This window comes from Eschrichtius robustus, chromosome 12 (assembly GCF_028021215.1).
Source record: "Eschrichtius robustus isolate mEscRob2 chromosome 12, mEscRob2.pri, whole genome shotgun sequence".
Taxonomy (NCBI): domain Eukaryota; kingdom Metazoa; phylum Chordata; class Mammalia; order Artiodactyla; family Eschrichtiidae; genus Eschrichtius; species Eschrichtius robustus.
Window position 1 is genome coordinate 40,734,363 of NC_090835.1, and position 17,716 is coordinate 40,752,078.

At 45.8% G+C, this 17,716-nt stretch overlaps 1 protein-coding gene across 4 annotated transcripts in view; it reads left to right on the forward strand.

Moving 5' to 3' along the window:
• SMARCC1 (SWI/SNF related BAF chromatin remodeling complex subunit C1) overlaps positions 1-13,127 on the forward strand; it is a 185,908-nt gene extending 172,781 nt beyond the window's left edge. For 2 of the 4 annotated variants that reach the window (XM_068557306.1, XM_068557307.1), the window contains exons 27-28: positions 8,176-8,352; positions 10,692-13,127. In XM_068557306.1, the coding sequence (XP_068413407.1) occupies positions 8,176-8,352; positions 10,692-10,789 (275 nt within the window). In that variant the 3' untranslated portion in view covers positions 10,790-13,127. Of the gene's footprint in view, positions 1-8,175; positions 8,353-9,676; positions 10,096-10,119; positions 10,381-10,691 lie in introns of those variants that run through there. The other 2 variants (XM_068557308.1, XM_068557309.1) reach the window with 2 other exon arrangements.
• Positions 13,128-17,716: the final 4,589 nt, after the last annotated feature.

Here is a 17,716-nt window from a genome sequence, read left to right on the forward strand (position 1 = left end):
AGAGGGGTGGGATAGGGAGGATGGGAGGGAGGCTCAAGAGGGAGGGGGGGTATGGGGACATGTGTATGCATATGGCTGATTCGCTTTGTTGTACAACAGAAACTAACAGTATTGTGAAGCAATTATACTCCAATAAAGTTCTATTAAAAAAAAATAGTAAATGAGGCACTCTTGAGTATTCATGCCTCATGGATCTGCAGTGAGCCACCTGCATTGAGGAAGCCTTTGTTATGTGTCTCTGTGTGTGAAAAGCAGAGAGAAAAGGACATGTTGGTTTAAATATCTTTATGGTTTCCTCATTAATAATATAAGAATTTTTAGAAGTGCCTAAGAAAAATCAGAGTAGGAATTGATCTGATTTGATGAGAAATCAGGGATGGTAGAGATGTTTTAATAATAAAACTAGAATATTTTGCATCAGTTAGTAAATATTGGTTGTTCAAGGAAATTTCAAGCAAGGCATTAGGCACTTGACTTTTAAGCCCCCAAGTTAGACCCACTTACAGAACCCTCCCCATGGGAAATACTACTTAGGAAAGGATTACAACCACTCATCACTTCCCAGCCTCCCCTCTCCACCCAACTCAGAGCCCCACACTGGAAAGGGAAAAGGACTAGCTCGTCACATAGCCAAGTCTTTATTATCTGCAGTGCCTTTGGTCCTGCTTGCATGATGTGATAACAAGGCTGCTGTGCCACTTTCCGGAGTAGCAGGTTATCCTCACAGAGAGAACAGTGAGGGCACAGTCTTCAACAAAGAGCGTCTGTGCCCCCCGGAAGCTGCTGCAGGAGGAGCAATCTCCGAGGAGCCTGGGCTTCCCCTCGCTTGGACCCGATTGTTATTTCTGTTCTCTGGGGGACTCAGCCAGAGAGTGTGCCATGGATGGTTAGAAACAGCAATGAAATGTGCTTAAGATTGGAAATTCATAGGTTCCCTTTCCTAGTTTTGTGTTCCTTACCCACCTGCCTCTCCCATCCCAAAGAATAAAAATAAAATCCTTAATATTCTATTAGGCATGGTGGCCGTAACGCTTTAGTATAAGATCTAATAAACCTGAGAGTGTGAGGGATTTTTCCACTAGGCAAAGCCTAATTTTAGCAAACCTTTCCATTTTTCAGGCTTTCAGATGCCTGCTGTTTTAAAAAAAAAAAAAAAAAAAAAGCTTCTATGTAGGTCAGACTCCCACCAGTATATGCTTTGATACTGCTGTTCTGAAGCCACATCTCTCTATCTCTCACCTTCCTCTACTGGAAAAGGAAACACCTGAATTTTTTTTTAATGGAAAGTACATATACACACCCTTTATTTTGTTTGGTAAGGCCTGCTCTGGTTCATTTTAGGTATCTGTAGGTCAGACTTCTTCATGTTTATTAAGAGTTAATGGAAATGCCTTCAGACATTGTCATCCATTTAAAAGTGGTGAGGGGCTTCCCTGGTGGTACAGTGGTTAAGAATCCACCTGCCAGTGCAGGGGACACGGGTTCAAGCCCTGGTCCGGGAAGATCCCACATGCCGCGGAGCAGCTGAGCCCGTGCACCACAACTGCTGAGCCTGCGCTCTAGAGCCCGTGAGCCACAACTACTGAGCCTGCGTGTCACAACTACTGAGCCCATGCACCACAACAAGAGAAGCCACTGCAATGAGAAGCCCACACACCACAACAGAGAGTAGCCCCCACTCGCCACAACTAGAGAAAACCCGCGTGCAGCAACGAAGACCCAACACAGTCAAAAACAAAATAAATAAATTTATTTTAAAAAAAGAGAGAAATCGGCTTTTCCACAGAAAGAAATACCCTTTTAAGGCAGGGTGGTGTAAAGGAAAGGAGAATGAGCCTCACGGTCAGACAGCTCAGTCTCTTGTTCCTTGTGACTTTCAACCAAATTCCATAGCCTCTCTGAGACTTAGTTTCCTTATCTTGAAACTGGGCCCTTAACTTCAGTCTTTCTAACAACCTGAAGGATTCCATGAGACAACTGTCTTTGCCTGGGAAGTGACAGGCCGCAGCTCAGAGCAACATTCTGTCCCCTCCTTGTCCTCTAAATCCACTGCCATAGGCACACCAGCACCTCTGGATGGCACAGGGACATTGCCTCACTCTTGGTGCTTCTTGCTTTCCTGAGAAATGTTTGTCTGTGCAAGGTCCCACAGTGGAAGTAAACTGTTTTTCTTCTAGTTCTTCCTTTTTGCTTCCACCTTTCCCAAGGAGCCATTGTCCTCTCATACCTTAAATACCCATACCCCAGTGGCTTTATGGCTCTGTTTTTGACAGGAGGATAGAAGAATGTTGTTTTACAGAAAGCTTCAGGATTTATAGCAAGAGAAAGGAAAGGTTTTTTCCAGCTGTTCGGCAAATAGCCTTGGAAACCCTAAAGCTACTCTATCCCAGCTTGTCGCCATAAAGATGTAGGGAAATAGGTAAATGGGCCACTGCCGCTGAGCAGGTAGCTTTGGAAACAGCACTGATGGGCCTGACAGCCGAGCCTGCAGGTTATCCCAGTGTGTTTTGGTAGGTATCACCTTGTGAGCCTGTGTCCATGTGCCACTGATTCCTCTTTGCCAGATTGTTTCTGGAGCTAGGTGTGGGTTGAATAACTGACCCATCACTTTATTGGCAGCAGGGTTTGTATCACATAGTCTGCTGGAAGACAGATGGGCCCCCCTCCTCCAGACCTTCATGCTCAGAGTGCACTGTATTGCAAACACCAGATCTGAAGCCAGAGTACCCAGGTCAGAGCTGGGCTCCCCTATTTATACACTTTATGACATTGGGTGAGCTGCTCAGTCTTTGTTTTCCCCTTTCATAAACGTGGTAACTTAGAACAACAGAAATGTAGGTCTCAATTCTGGGAGCTGCTAGAGCAAGGTCATGTTCCCTCCAGGGGCCCTAGGGGAGAGTCTGTTCATTGCATCTTCCAGCTTCTGGTGGCTGGTAGCATTCCTTGGCTTGTGGCCACATCTCTCTTTACTCCATCTTTACCTTCCTTCTCCTCTGTGTCTTTTCGTCCATGTGTCCCTTATAAGAACACTTGTCATTGGATTTAGGGCCCACCAGGATAATCTAGGATGATCTCAACTCAAGGTCCTTAACTTAAATCTGCAAAGATGCTTTTTCCAAATATGGTTACATTTACAGGTTCCAGGTATTAGAACGTGTGCGTTATCTGTTTGGGGGCCACCATCCAACCCACTGCAAGGTGCTGGAAAGTATATTTGATAAAATTATTTATTGCAGGAAGCAGAGCAGTTTCCTTATTGTTGATATAGTAAAGAAGAAAACATGGTGTTTGGAATTAAAGTTTACATCTTAGATTTTTTTTTTTTAATGCTGACTGTTATATTAAGTCCTTTCACAGGAACTGTTTCATTTGAGCACAGAATAGTGTGGTAGAAAGAGAATTGGATTTAGAATCAGAAGACTTGGATCTCATTCCTCTTACAAGTTCTATGACCGTAAAGAAGTCTCTTAACTTTTCTGAGCTTCTGTTTACTGTCTATAAAATGAGAATATTTGCCCTGCCTCTCATTAGGCAGAGCCAGTGACATAATAAGGCACCATAAGAAATAAACAGTTTCCCTGATCATACAGAGAGAGTACAACAGATATTTAGCATCACTTTTATAATAATCTCAGGAAACTGAGGCTCAGGGCGTTCTAAATGACTTGTCCAAGGCCACTCATCTGGGTCGGCGTGAAGTGGAAGTGAGATCGCACTGTTCAGCTTCCAGTCACGTTCATCTTCACTTTCCCTGTCGAGAGTGGTATTGGGTGGCTCTCTGACCGGGATGCTCACTGGTCAGCCAGGAGTTTGGACAACCCACACCTTGCTCTAGACATCAAAGTATAAAAACTCGGTCAGACTGTTGTGGACGAGATTGGTTAGGACTGAACAGTTGTGTGTCTTATCACTTAGCGCACACCTGGTCTATGCTTTTCCTTCTTTCTTTCTCCCTTACTCAGTACTCTTTCTGGCCTTTTTGTAAAGGCATTCTTCAGTGTTCTGCTGTCGGTTTTCTGGAGAGAGAGACCTTAGACGGGCTGGCAAAATGTTCTTCCTGACTTGCTCAAGGCCTCTTGTCCAGGTTGAACTGGGTAGAAGGAGGCAATCTGTACCCATTGATAAACACGGGCCGTATTATCTGTTCTAGTGAATGGCTTCCATTCATCACAGCAAGTCCATTGAAAGTGTTCTTTCATCTCTAGGTTGGGATTCTGTAAGTCTGGACTTCATACTAGGCCTCCTGCCCCCAACAATAGCAAAAGTATCTCCTCTTGCCCTGTCTCACCACCTGGAATACCATCAGAGAATCATTAGTAGAGACTCAGAGAGTGGGAAACAAAGCATTGTGTTTAGTAATGGCCTCACAGGTGTTTGTTAGGAAGGAAGCTGGGAGAGTTACAGAGGACAGACCCTGATTCTTAGAATAATAAGGCTCTGTGTGTGCTACTTATTGCCCATTGGAAACTTTGAGAGTTCTGTATCTTCCCTTCACCCCATCTCTGTGTTCCACTGGAATGACAGCCAATTCCGCACCTCCTGTTCCCAAAGCAAAAGTCCTTCCCCATTCTCTACACTTCACATGCCAGTTAGGTGCCAAACCCGAATTCTTTCTCATTCTCAGCTTCATACTCACCCCTCCTCCTCATTCTCTTACCCATCCCCAGGAAGCCTGTAGGGTGCTGTTCTCAACTCTTTTTTTTTTTTAAACATCTTTATTGAAGTATAATTGCTTTACAATGGTGTGTTAGTTTCTGCTTTATAACAAAGTGAATCAGTTATACATATACATATGTTCCCATATCTCTTCCCTCTTGCATCTCCCTCCCTCCCACCCTCCCCATCCCACCCCTCTAGGTGGTCACAAAGCACCGAGCTGATCTCCCTGTGCTATGCGGCTGCTTCGCACTAGCTATCTATTTTACATTTGGTAGTGTATATATGTCCATGACACTCTCTCACCCTGTCACATCTCACCCCTCCCCCTCCCCATATCCTCAAGTCCATTCTCTAGTAGGTCTGTGTCTTTATTCCCGTCTTGCCACTAGGTTCTTCATGGCCTTTTTTTTTCCCTTAGATTCCATATATATGTGTTAGCATACTGTATTTGTTTTTCTCTTTCTGACTTACTTCACTCTGTATGACAGACTCTAACTCCATCCACCTCATTACAAATACCTCCATTTCATTTCTTTTTATGGCTGAGTAATATTCCATTGTATATATGTGCCACATCTTCTTTATCCATTCATCCGATGATGGACACTTAGGCTCAACTCTTATCTACTTATCCTGCCCTCATGCAGCCCCTATTTCTCTGCAAAAGCTCTCTTCCTCTGCTCTAGGCTCAGACTCCTCTGCATCCCTTCTTAAAGCTTTCCATCACACAGAAAATCAGGCCCATGTTCCTCGTTTCTCCAAAACCTTTCACCCAGTCCCCTGTAGCCTTACCAGCCAAGTCCCTCACCCCATTCTGTGTGTATGACTCATCCGGTCCCCTTTGCTTTGATTCATGTCAGACAAACCAAGCGTGGACAACTTGGCTCTGTAACCTGGGCACTTTTTTTAATAACCTTTTGAGCTTGTTACTCCTCGGTGAAATGCAGGTGATAGATAATAAGGTGATGCAGTTACCTCAGAGGGAATGGCGAGTATGAAGGTGCTACGTATAAATGGAACAATATTCATATTATTTTCTGATTGTGTAAATCAGTCTAGGCCTTGTACTTAGGATAGTCTGCTGTTATCCTGTTCCTAATTCGCCTCCTTCACTTTATATACACATTATCCAAAGTCCCAAGTCATTCGCAAGTTGGTCTTGGTTAACCAGAAGGTATTGTTTTCTTTTACTTGCTTCCATAGTTTTCCTTTGATTTGCCTGCCACACCTTCATGTGTACTCATCCTTCGTATGGCTTATAATATACTTGGCATTTGTTTTTTTATCTCTTGTGTCATTCCCTACGTGGATAGACTCTTCAGCACGGCCTAAATCCATCCTAGCACTGTGGCACAGGCACCCAGCTTTAATTACTGAAGTTCAGTGGTGTAGGAGTAGTGGTAGTGTCAGCCCAGCACCTGCTCTTGCTTTCTCTGAGGTGATTTGATCAAGTTGTCCTCCAGCAGATGGGCCTCTGGGGCTCCTCTGCTGCACTTTTGCATGATTGCATTATAGAGCACAGGAAGGTGGGCCAGAGGACCCAAAACTTGCTGTTCTTCTCATTCTGAGGCATAAGGTTGATGCCTCCCTATGCTTTTAAAAAATAGTCCCCCAAAGACAGTGGACCACTTCTCTTCCTGACTCTTGTATCTCACTGGGGTTCTCTTCATTGACACCCTGTAGTGAAAGGCTCCGCTCTTTGAGTCCTGGCTCATGGAACAGACACTGGAAATAGATGGTGTGAGGCTTGAAGCTTTGTGTGTCTTTCTTAAGACAGGCCTTTTTCTAAGCACTGACAGAGGATTCTTCACTTGAGTTATCTCCAGTACTGCTCTATATATTTTAGTTGCCAGTTAGCTGTCTGGTAGTCCCATCTTCCAAGCTTGAACCTCAAGTGTTCTTATTTCCAGCTGTCTCAGGACTATGCCTAGAAGCCTGTGTTCAGCTTCATATAGTTGACCTTACATAGGTGTGTTAATGTCCCTAGATTAAAAAAAGAAAGAAAGAAAAAACTATAATAGATTCTCTTTCCTTATTCTGTAGAGATTATAATTTGTCCTTATATATAGCTTCAGCCTTGGTTTGTGCCCATTAAACAATTCTCCTTTGTTTGTGGCTCTTTAAAGCCAAGCCCAGGAGCCAGACCACTGAGTTGAAGAATTAATACATATCCACCACCATATCTAAGGGAGGATTGGCTAACTGCAACCAAATCTGGCCTATCTCCTATTTTTGTAGGGGCCATAGGCTAAGAATGGTTTTTACAGTTTAAGTGGTTGGGGAAAACTCGAAAGAATGTTTATGTCACATGAAAATTATGTGAAATTCACATTTCAGAGCCCATAAATAAAGATGTTTAGGTAACCTATTTGTTACATATTGTCTGACTGCCTTCATACTACAGTAGCAAAGCTAAATAGTTGTGACAGAGGCCATATGGCCTGCCAAGTCCAAATACTTACTATCTGGCTCTTTACAGAAAAAGTTTGCTGAAAGTTCTAAAGACTCAGTGTGAAACTGAATGCAGGAAGTGTTTCACTGTCCTTATGTCTAGCGTATCCCATTATGCACATCAAAGCAATAGGAAGAGATGAAGGAGTTGCCTGTCTCCCATGTGTCTCCCCCACCATGGTTCTCCAGAGCCAGTGCTTCCTGGTTGGGGAGAGAGGGAGAGATTTTTTTGTGAACAGGACTTCAGAATTCCAATTAGAATCCCTTTTTTTTTTTTAATTTTTTTTTTTGGCTGTGTTGGGTCTTCGTTTCTGTGCGAGGGCTTTCTCCAGTTGCGGCGAGTGGGGGCCACTCTTCATCGCAGTGCGCGGGCCTCTCACCGTCGCGGCCTCTCCCGTTGCGGAGCACAGGCTCCAGATGCGCAGGCTCAGCAGTTGTGGCTCACGGGCTTAGTTGCTCCGCGGCATGTGGTATCCTCCCAGACCAGGGCTCGAACCCGTGTGCCCTGCATTGGCAGGCAGATTCTTAACCACTGCGCCACCAGGGAAGCCCCTAGAATCCCTTTTTAATTGTGATTTCACAGTAGTGATCAATACTCTTTCAGGCATACACATTCCCACATAGCCTGTGCGTGAAGCTCAATCTGGACTGAGCTTCAGTCCTTGGACTGTGCACTGACTTGCTGTTAAAGTCCTTCTCTCCGCTCCCTGTGGGTCTTTGCTTGGCATTTTGTGTCCTCAGGAAGATATTGGATAATCCATTGTTCACCCAAACTAACCAGAATGAATGCTTTCTTTTAAGGATGTTTGGTAACTGCTTCTTACAGCTACTACCTACCTATAGCAGGGTTTAGGGTAATCATTCACTTCACAGATCTGCCCCATTATCCCTCTGTCCCCCCACCCCACCCTGGGCAGAGAGATTATTACAGATTATTGCTGTGTTGATCTTTCTAATTGTTTTGGAGTGTTAGGTATTTGTCTGTATTTAGCAGTCTCGGGCAGTGAGTTGATTCCTTTTTTTTCCTAGTACATTTACCTCAGTACTTTAAATCTCCCTCCACAGGTCAGATACCAGGTCCAGGTTCCATGATGCCTGGGCAGCCCATGCCAGGCCGCATGATGTCCACCGTTGCAGCCAACATCCACCCCCCTGGGAGTGGCCCTACCCCTCCTGGTATGCCTCCAATCCCAGGAAACATCTTAGGACCCCGGGTACCCCTCACGGCACCTAACGGCATGTGTAAGTAGCAAGGTGGGAGATGCATTACCCCCGTGTCTTTTAGGGAGGGCTGTACACAGGGAGGCAGGCTTTTTGTTCTCTCTGGGGTTTGACAGGTCCATGGACAGTATGACCTGTGAGAGTGGGTTCCAAAAGACTGGTTTTTTAGTCATTGCTCTTCAGCACCCCTGATGGACAGGTACCCAGGTGATGAGTGCAAAGTGCTCCCAGTTAGTCAGGCTCTTATGCCATACATAGCCTTCGTGGCATGCACTCGTGACTCCAGGGTCTGTTGGGAGGCCAGGGGCATGCCTTGCCCACGCCTGTTTAAGCCTATGTAATTTGAATCTTGGAAGACATACAGAGCTACTGGTAGTTATTTTCCCTATAGGAGCCTTTTATGGATTCAGGGTTTAAAAGTGGTAGGTGTAAAGAAAAGAATAGGATCTGGTTTAGGGCAGGAATAACAAGTAAGTTTCTTGTAGCCATTTTGATATATTCGTAGTGGCTGCTTAGACTAAGGAAGGAGTGTTCGGGGCTGTGTTGAGAAGGAATTTGAGGTCTTAGCAGGCTCCATGGAGAAGGCTCAGATGCTGCTGAACGATGTCTGCCTGGTGATATGTGCAAAGCCAGCTAGCTCATTTCTGCCATGGAGCCCTTGTTCTGCTCCAATCCTGGCTTCCAGAGGATTGCATCAGAGCCTGGCCTGCCCTTTATTCCTGTAGACCAGGAGTAATGATCCCAAAATGCAGCCGATAGTGGCCATGTTCCCAGCCACATGTGTGATCCCAGGTCCATTTAGAAGTCACGTATGTGAGGAGGAGTTAGCTCCTGTTCACAATACAGAGAGCTAGGACGCACAGGAATTCCTGGCCTCCAGGAGCTTTAGTTGGGAAAATACGAAATGAACTAGTGGATAGTAGTATAGGGTTTACCATAAGTTACGCGAGGCTGTGAAGTGACTTGAGTTCACTGTAGTTCTCTGGGAGACTTCCTAGGGCCAGGAAGCAGGGACTATCGACAGAGGTACATCTCCTTTCTCATTGGACCCACAGGGGCAAGGACAAAGTAGGTGCACAGAAGAAAGACAGCAATTGAGCTGGGTCAATATAGGATCACAGCAATAGAAAAAGGTATCTCTGTTGAGTCAGTGGTCAGAGGCCGTAGTCTAGTGGGTACCTCTTTTCCTTGGCAAGAAAATCCTTGCCTTGCCGCCTTACAGGCAATATACAAATGTGCTGGCTGATAAGGAGGTTTGACCAGTTTGCCCATCCCCGTTGCAGAGATAATGTCATTGGTCTTTACCACTGTCATGTCCTGCTGATAACCCGCAATTTGTGTACAGGATTCCATCCTAAAGGGCCCTCAGTGGAGCACCTTGAGAATGTGGAAGGTTTGCTCCCGATCACTTCCTGCCACAAGTGAATTTCAGGGATTCTGAACCGCTGACTTGGCTCCAGGGCACTGGGCAGGCCTCATCAGGCGAGTCGCTTCCCGTCGTCAGGCCCTGGTTTTCTCCACTGCAAGATGACACAAAGGATTAGATCAGTGGGCTTCAAAATGCTTTGAAGAGCCTTAGCAGTTTGGTGGAAACCTCCTAGGGGGAAAATTGGGTGAATTGACTGGTAAGGAAGGCTGCAGTTTAATTATTTGTTTCATATGTTTTCATTTCCGGCAAAATCTAGTTTAAAAATCCCTGGATTAAATTATATCCAGGGTTCCTTTGAAAAGCAGCTAAAATTGAAACAGGAAAGAGCCCCAGACACTCATACTAATTGTTCCCTTCAGGACCTGACCTAGTTTTGGCCAAAAATCCAAGGACTGCAGTTCAGGAGCTGTGGGGCCTCCCAGGACTGTCCAACTTGTCAGCAGCTGCCTCAAGTGAAGCTTTCTGGCCCTGCTGGAGATAGTTAATATCAGCAAGAAGTTTCTGATAATCTATTTTGTGCCCAGGCTAGGCACTATGAGAGAAAGAAAAGAAGACGCAGAACTTGCCCAGGAAGGAGCTTATCATTTAACTGAAGAAATAAAATTAGCAGCGAGAACCATTAAAATACAATAAAATCAAAATATAATTAAGTTCTGAAAAGGTCTGGAGTGATTCTTGGAAGGGGTGGGCCTTGAAGGAGATTGGGGCAGATTCAGACACCTCCCCACTCCCCCAGCCTCATGGGTCAGGGGAAGCAACATGAGCAGTGACCTGGAGGTCCAGATGGACCTGCGCCACGTAGATCGCAGCGGCAGCAGTGCCTCACAGGCGATAAAGAAACCTCCTCCTTAAGTCATTTTTCTCTGAATGGGCTCTTTCCCGAGCCCCTGTGTTTCCAGCAATGATGAGTTACTTCTGGATGTGTTTGCAGATCCCCCTCCGCCGCAGCAGCAGCCACCTCCTCCACCACCTGCAGAAGGAGTCCCTCCGCCTCCCGCTCCAGGCCCACCAGCCTCGGCTGCGCCCTAGCCTGGAAGATGCAGGGGACGTCCACGCCCAGCGCCACCAGCTGGAGTGGGGATGACGGGACTTGTGTTCCTCAGCTTCCTTGGGTTTCTTTCAGGATTTTTCTTCTTGCAGCCCCAAGCACACATCCCATATTTCCCCATTTCTCTTGCCACCCCTGTCCATGCTCTGACACGTCTTGTGTTAGGTCCTCCTCCAACACTCAGGGGGAAGCCTGTGGTGACAGTGTGCCCTGGTCATCCTAAAAATACCCAGCATCTCCCTGTCCTGGTACGGGGTATGCTGACAGTTTATCTGCAGGTCCTGTCAACATCAGTATTTCTATGTCTGTCATTTTTGCTCTCCTGCAGTTTTTTTGCTTTGTCTTATGCTTTTATGGATAATGCTTTATAATCATTATCTTTTTCTTTTTTTGGGGGGGGGGTGTCATTATTTCTTTAAAGGAGAGCATCCTAAGTTAATAGGAACCAAAAAATAGTGATGGGCAGAGGGGATAGCCAGAAGGGATAAACCTTAAGGCATTATAAGTGACCTTATTTCTGCTTATCTGAGCTAAGAATGGTGCTGATGGTGAAGGTTCATGAGACTTTTGCCACACATGGACGCACCAGAATTAAAAGAGATGGGGAAAGGGATCCCACTGATTTCATCCCTAGTGAGGACTGTGAGAGCCTCCAGCCTGCCTGGCAGAACATCCCCCTTTAGTCCTTGGTAGGGGAGAGCACAAGCATTAGAACAGATCCACTTCTTCCCCAGGCCCACTGGTTCTGGTTTTCTATGCAGATGGTTTGTTAGATTCTGGGGGCGGGGTGGGGGGGGTTGTTTTTCTGAGGGCAGTGTGAGCTTTGAGGGCTGCATTTGGGAGGCATTCCTTAGTTCCCTAGACTAGCCAGGAAAGTTTTGGGTGTCTAGGGCAACGGCCACCCAATGAATCTAGCCCACTATTCACTGCTTTGTATGCATTCTTTTTTTCTCCTTTAAAAAAAAAAAAAAACCTTAAAAAAAAAAAAAGTAAGTAGATAGTGCTGATAAACATTTTAGCTCATGGAACTTGGTTAGGTTGGCTGTGGGTACAAGTCCCCAAACTACCTCTTGCAGTAGCCAGGGTGAAGGATTTAGTGAAGCGGTACTTTAGGTTTGGGGTGGGATTGGAGAAGTGGGGCAGGATCAACAGCCTCTCATCCCTTCTCCCTTCCCTGTCTGAGATCTCACATTCCATCTATCACAGGGTTGTCAAGGAGATGCTGTGGGTACCAAGGAACTCACTTGGCAATCAGAGCATCATGCTTTGAGGGTGAGGTGCTCGGGCTAGGAGAGTGGAATACCATTCCAGAGGAAGAGCCACAAAAATGCCTTAATATGAGCCCATTTCTGCCCCTGCTGATGAGTGACTTAAGAGTTCTTGGTTTTCTCTTCTTGTCCTTCTTCCCTCCCCTCTGTCTTTCCATGGGTGGGGAAAGGGTGTTTTGAGTAGAGCTTGATTTCCAAAGCACCTGGCTTCTTCACAGTCTCAAGTGTCAGTTTCATTTAGAATGCAAGTGGAACATCTTTTGGATACCTTTTCTATATATTCTATAAAGCTTTACATATGTGAGAGTGTGGGAAGGTGTTTATAAAACACCCTAGAACTTTCTTCCTTAATATCAGAAAGCAAAAAAAGAAAAAATTAAACCACAATTAAGATTTGCCTTTCAAACCCTCAGGTGTTACCTCTAACCAGGTGGCCCTGGTCACCATCAGAGTACTGGAACCAAGGAGACCTTGTTCCTTTTTTGAGTTTATTCTGGGCTCTTGGAGTGGAAATGAGCTTGTTCCTACTGGAGTTTAATTCCATTGCTTTTGACTCCAGAAAGACCCCCGTGCCTTTTGACAATGGCCAGGGTTTTATTTTCACACCAGTCTTTCCCAAAGGAAACTCATTCCAAATACTTACCTTTTATACTGAGGTCTTAGAAGGAAAATGGAATTCTGGTTCATACTGTGGTCTCTTGTAACCTCAGGTCTTTAATGTGATCACTTTCAAATTTAAAAGATCCAGGTGGAAGTATTTTTACTATGCTGATAATCTACAGAATACGTGAATTCTTAACACTGCTATGTTTCAGTATAAGTGGTGACATTTTCTCTTTATGTCTGATCTGGTTTCATTCCTGTAATACAGCCACCCGATTTTGTGAGGGGGGGAATAATATGTGGTTTTTGTACAAACATGTTTCTCAATGTGTTATTTTGGAAAAGAGAGGGAGTTTTGGGAGTTTGGAAGAAGTTCATCAAGAAGGCCTAATCTCCCTCTTTTTCAGTGAATAAATGGAACATCATTTCTGGATTCTAGTCCCATTCTCTGCGTTCATGTACCAGTTTCTTCATGTGTCCCAAGAAGAGTCTAAATATTCAGCCTCACCTGGTCTTAGTCATCAATTAATGTTCAGTGGTGCGGGTTTCCTGACTGGCTGACCACCTTCTCACCTTCATGAGGCTTAAGGAACATATGGTTGATGTGCCTTGCCCACTTTTTATTTCCATGGTCAAAGTGGAGAAAGATGAGTGGAAGTTCTCCAGGAAGGGTGGCCAACATCCTGGCACCTCCAAGAGAGGAGTAGTTCTGCTTGGTGCAGTAGAGAATGTCAGGTTGCAGTTTAGACAGCCTCAAGTTGGAGGCAGGCATTGAGGGCAGATGATTCTGTGAACTTTGATACGCTCTCATGGACAGCCTTTGAGCACCCACAGGTGCACGCCCTGTGCAGAAAACAGAAACCAATGCTTTCAAGATGCTTGTGAACCCAATGGAGCAAAAGAAGCAGATTCTGTGTCTGCCAGGAGGTGAAAACTTGGCTCTTCATGGAAGTGTGCCACCTGATGGTGCTGTGCTTTCTGACCTGTTTGACTCTTCCCTCTAGTAAAGAGTGCTAGAGCCAGCTGGGTCTCACAGGACTCCTACACTTCCCTCAAGGTTATGAGGAAAGGTAATCCTTGATTCAATCTGAAGACTGGTTTATAAACCTGAGTGTGAATTCTTTTTAGAGCACACCAAGACATGTACAATTAACCAGGTTTCCACGGGTTCCTCAGATCCTTCCTGTGGAATGATTCCCCCAAATGCGATTAAGGACAGCAGTTTTCCAACTTCAGTGCAGGTCAGGATCACCTGCGAGTTTAACATACAGCTTCTGGGCCCTATCCTCAAAGCTTCTGATTCAGCAGGTTTGGGGTGTGTTCTGAAATTTTGCCTTTTTAACAGATTCCCAGGACATCCTGATGCAGCTAGTCATGGGACCACTCTTTGAGAACTACTGGTTAAGAAGATTGTATGGTAGAGCAATCTCTCTGCAGTTCCTGACAGTCATTCTGTGAGCCCGTTAGTCTAGTAAACATTTGAGAGCCTACTGTGTGGCAGGCACTAGAACTTGGATGCAGTCATTATTACGAATAAGGTAAGGCAAGGCCCTTGTACTCCAGGCCGCTTACATTTTTGTAGAAAAATGGGGGATAAGGTATATGGTCCGGAGGATACCAGACCATAAATAGTTTAGATAGTGCTAAGTGTTCATGAAGTAAAAGGAAGAGTCTATTCAGTTGTTTTCTGGGGGACAGTGTATATTAGTCTGTGAATTGGATGTTCTTCCATGATTTCTGTCCTGCGAGGTTTGGTAACCTGAGGGTTGGCTTTCATTCCTGAAAACCTCCATCTGAATAATCAGACAACTCTTTCATCTGGATACCCAATGCCAACTAACCCCTGTTCTTTCTGCAAACCTCTGCCTGTGATTTTTATTATAAAGCCCCTGCTTTCTACAGTTCCAAGAGCATAGCTGTTATTCAGTTGCTCCACTATTGTTGAAGGGGGACTTCTTCCTGGGAACAGTGTGAAAGCACCTTGATCCCCTGTTGTTAATGGATTATCTCCACTTAAGTCATCTTTCAGAAAGAGATGGAAAGATACATTCTTGAAGGAAATGCTGCCTGCCTTCAAGCCCAGGATGCTTGACGTTGGACCTCCTTGTGAACAGCTCCCCTGAACTTCATTTCCCTGTGGCTCGCTTTAGCCCTGCTACTACTCTTGTCATTAGGAAGCACCTTTGATCCTGAACTCCTTAGTACAGAGCTGAGACAGGACTGCCATACCCAAAGGGTGACTAAAAGGGTAGAAGGAGAGAGTTCTATAAATCAACCTAGACAAAGTTTCCAAAATTAATTATAGCTACTTCTCTCTTGGACCACCCATCCCTATTCCAGCTCTCATGGGACCCCAGCGGAAGAGAGCCTTGTCCCCTGTCTTCTTGCTCCTGGCCTGCCCTGTAGAACTGGAGCCATCTTTACTCCTTACTGCCCCCAGAGGCCTTTCCAGGCCCCTCCAAACCCATGAGGAGCAGCCAGGTGACTGATTTCTGGCAGCCACCTTACACCACCACCTACCCCTAGGGTACGGCCTTTGCAGGCCTCAGCAAAATCACCATGCCTGAGTACAGTACAGTCACCACTGCTGTCAAACAGCTGTGACACGAAGGAAAACACCTCCCACTCTGGTTCTGTGGCTGTCTTCCCTCACTATCAGGTGATCCTGAAGGGCTTAGGAAGTGGGCGGGGCTCTTGATTTCTTTGGCTGGTTTGGCCCTGACACTAATGGATTTCCCACGGCCATCCAAATTGACTGTGGCATTCCTTGTTCCAGTCTGCATATTCTGCGGTAGCAGTGGGGTTCCCGAGAAGCACTTAGGTTGCCTGCTGAGGCAGCAGGACTCTTCTGCAAGAAGACAAGCCTGGTTGCTCCACATCTGAGGCTGTGTTGACATGTGCTGTGTGGCTTTCTCCCAGCTGACTTGGCTTTGGGGTAATGAAGTTCAGGGGACTTGCCAATTTTGTAGCAGACCCACTCCCCAAACAAGATGACCGCTTCCAGGATGTAATGTCTTTTTCTAAGATGAGAGCACTTGTGCAAGTTGAGAATCCAGAGCTTCCGGAGAGAGGAGGTGGTGGTCAGCACAAAGAACTCAGGCCCCCGCCCCTTGGCTCTTCCCTTCTTCTGGTAAAGGTGCAAGAAGGACCATTCCCAGCAGCCCATCACCAAAAATGGCACAGAGCTGACTGCCCTGCAGCCCAGAACCAGGTATCTCTATGCAGCACACTGGCAGGAAAGAAGCCATGCTAGATGCCCCTTTCTGACTGATACAGGACGTAAGTCTGGACTGCTGTGTTGTACTCTGTTAAGAGAACACAGCATTAACTTTTAAACACCCGGGTGGAAGTGGTGGGCAGGGAGAGAGGCTGGACTTCCATTCTGCCAAGTGAGGCCCTACCTCTGCATCCTGATTCCTCTTCTGAAATTAAGAAGCAAGAATGAAAAGCCTCCATATTAAAATGAAAAGATTTGAAATTAAGATCTTAGTTCAAATCCTAGCCTTACCACTTAATTAGCATGATCTCAGCGTCCATTTGCAAGTGTGTAAAATGACCAGTAAAACATTAATAGTATGGTTGTGCAGAATAAGACAAATTAGAGCACTAGGAAAACTAAAAACTCAGAAAAATGGTAGTGGTTACTACTGAGGACTTAAAGCCAGGAACTGTGCTACTTCCTGTTGAGACTGAAGTATGCCCCCAGCCACAGCAACAGGAGCAGCTATGCCCTGGACAGCAGCCCCCTGGCGAAGTCAGTGGCTTTCTATGCACAGGGCGGCAGGCTGTAGCCATGGCAATGGGCCTTGTGCCTTCCTTGGTACTGCCAAACCCAGTGGGAACTTCAGAGGCATGCAGAAGCCATTGCCTCAAAGCATCCCTGATGCCCAAATGCACGAGACTTGAATGTGGGGACATGGGTGTAAGCTCTAGAGAGAGGTCAATTTCCCTTTCACTCTCCAGTTTCTATGCCTACCCTAGTAGCCCTTGTGCCCAGAAAAAAAAAAAAAATCACATTCATTTGACACTGTATGGTTACCCTTTCACACATGAGACAGGATACTGACTCTCCCAAGGTCACACAGATCTGATGCCGAATCCTGCTGTTGCAGTCACACTCCACTGCCTTGACGAGCTTCTGCTGTCTGTCTTGTGGAGGTGCCACCTAACCAGGTGTGCTGTGCTCGGTCCTGAAACTGCTGGTGAGATCTGCTAGGGAGGATCAGAATGAAACTGAATGGCAACAGTTGAGTTAAAATCCCCAAATGAAGAAAGTAGTAACAGAATCTGTCTCCAGGGAAGGGAAGATGGTCATTGAGGAAGGAGATAGTTCATATTTTAACTTTATTTTATACCATGTGCTTGTTTTACTTAATTCAAAAATTGAATTTAAAAGGATATACTTAAATATTTAACAAAGTATATTAAAATGAGTTAATAAACTGGGGTAGGTAGAGCTTTAACAGAGGGATGGGAAAAGGGCCCCCATCCAGACCTTTCTTGTGAAAAACACAGGAGTGGTTGTCATGCTCTAGGCACCAAAGGACCCATCTGTGAGGCTTCCTTCCCACAAAGACTGGCCTCAGGAAGGAGGAGGTAGGCATGTACACCAAGGTCCTCCACTCTGACAGCCATCACCCAAGAGTCAAGGAGACACAGAGAAGAAGAGCAACACAGAGACTTGTACATAAGGCCAGAAAAAAAAGGTACAGGAAAGCAGAGATGGTGTTGGAGGGTGCATTAGTGCCTCTGTGGCAACAGGCAAGTGCAAAGTCCTGCCTGGCCCTCTGCTCAGAACAGGTTGTATTTCAAACTGGTATTTACTCTCCCAGTGGCAACATGAAGCCATGGAAAGAGCCTCAGCAAGTCCGCCCCTTTGCAGGAAGCTCCAGACCCACGGTTCTGGGGTGGGAGTATGATGGTTGCCATTCATTCATTTATGCCTCCTCCCCACCTTAGGGAGCCTCCCTCTGCACGAGGAGCTGTACACTCAAGTGTCTTGCAGTCCAATAGAGAATTGCTGTAGACAATGAGATC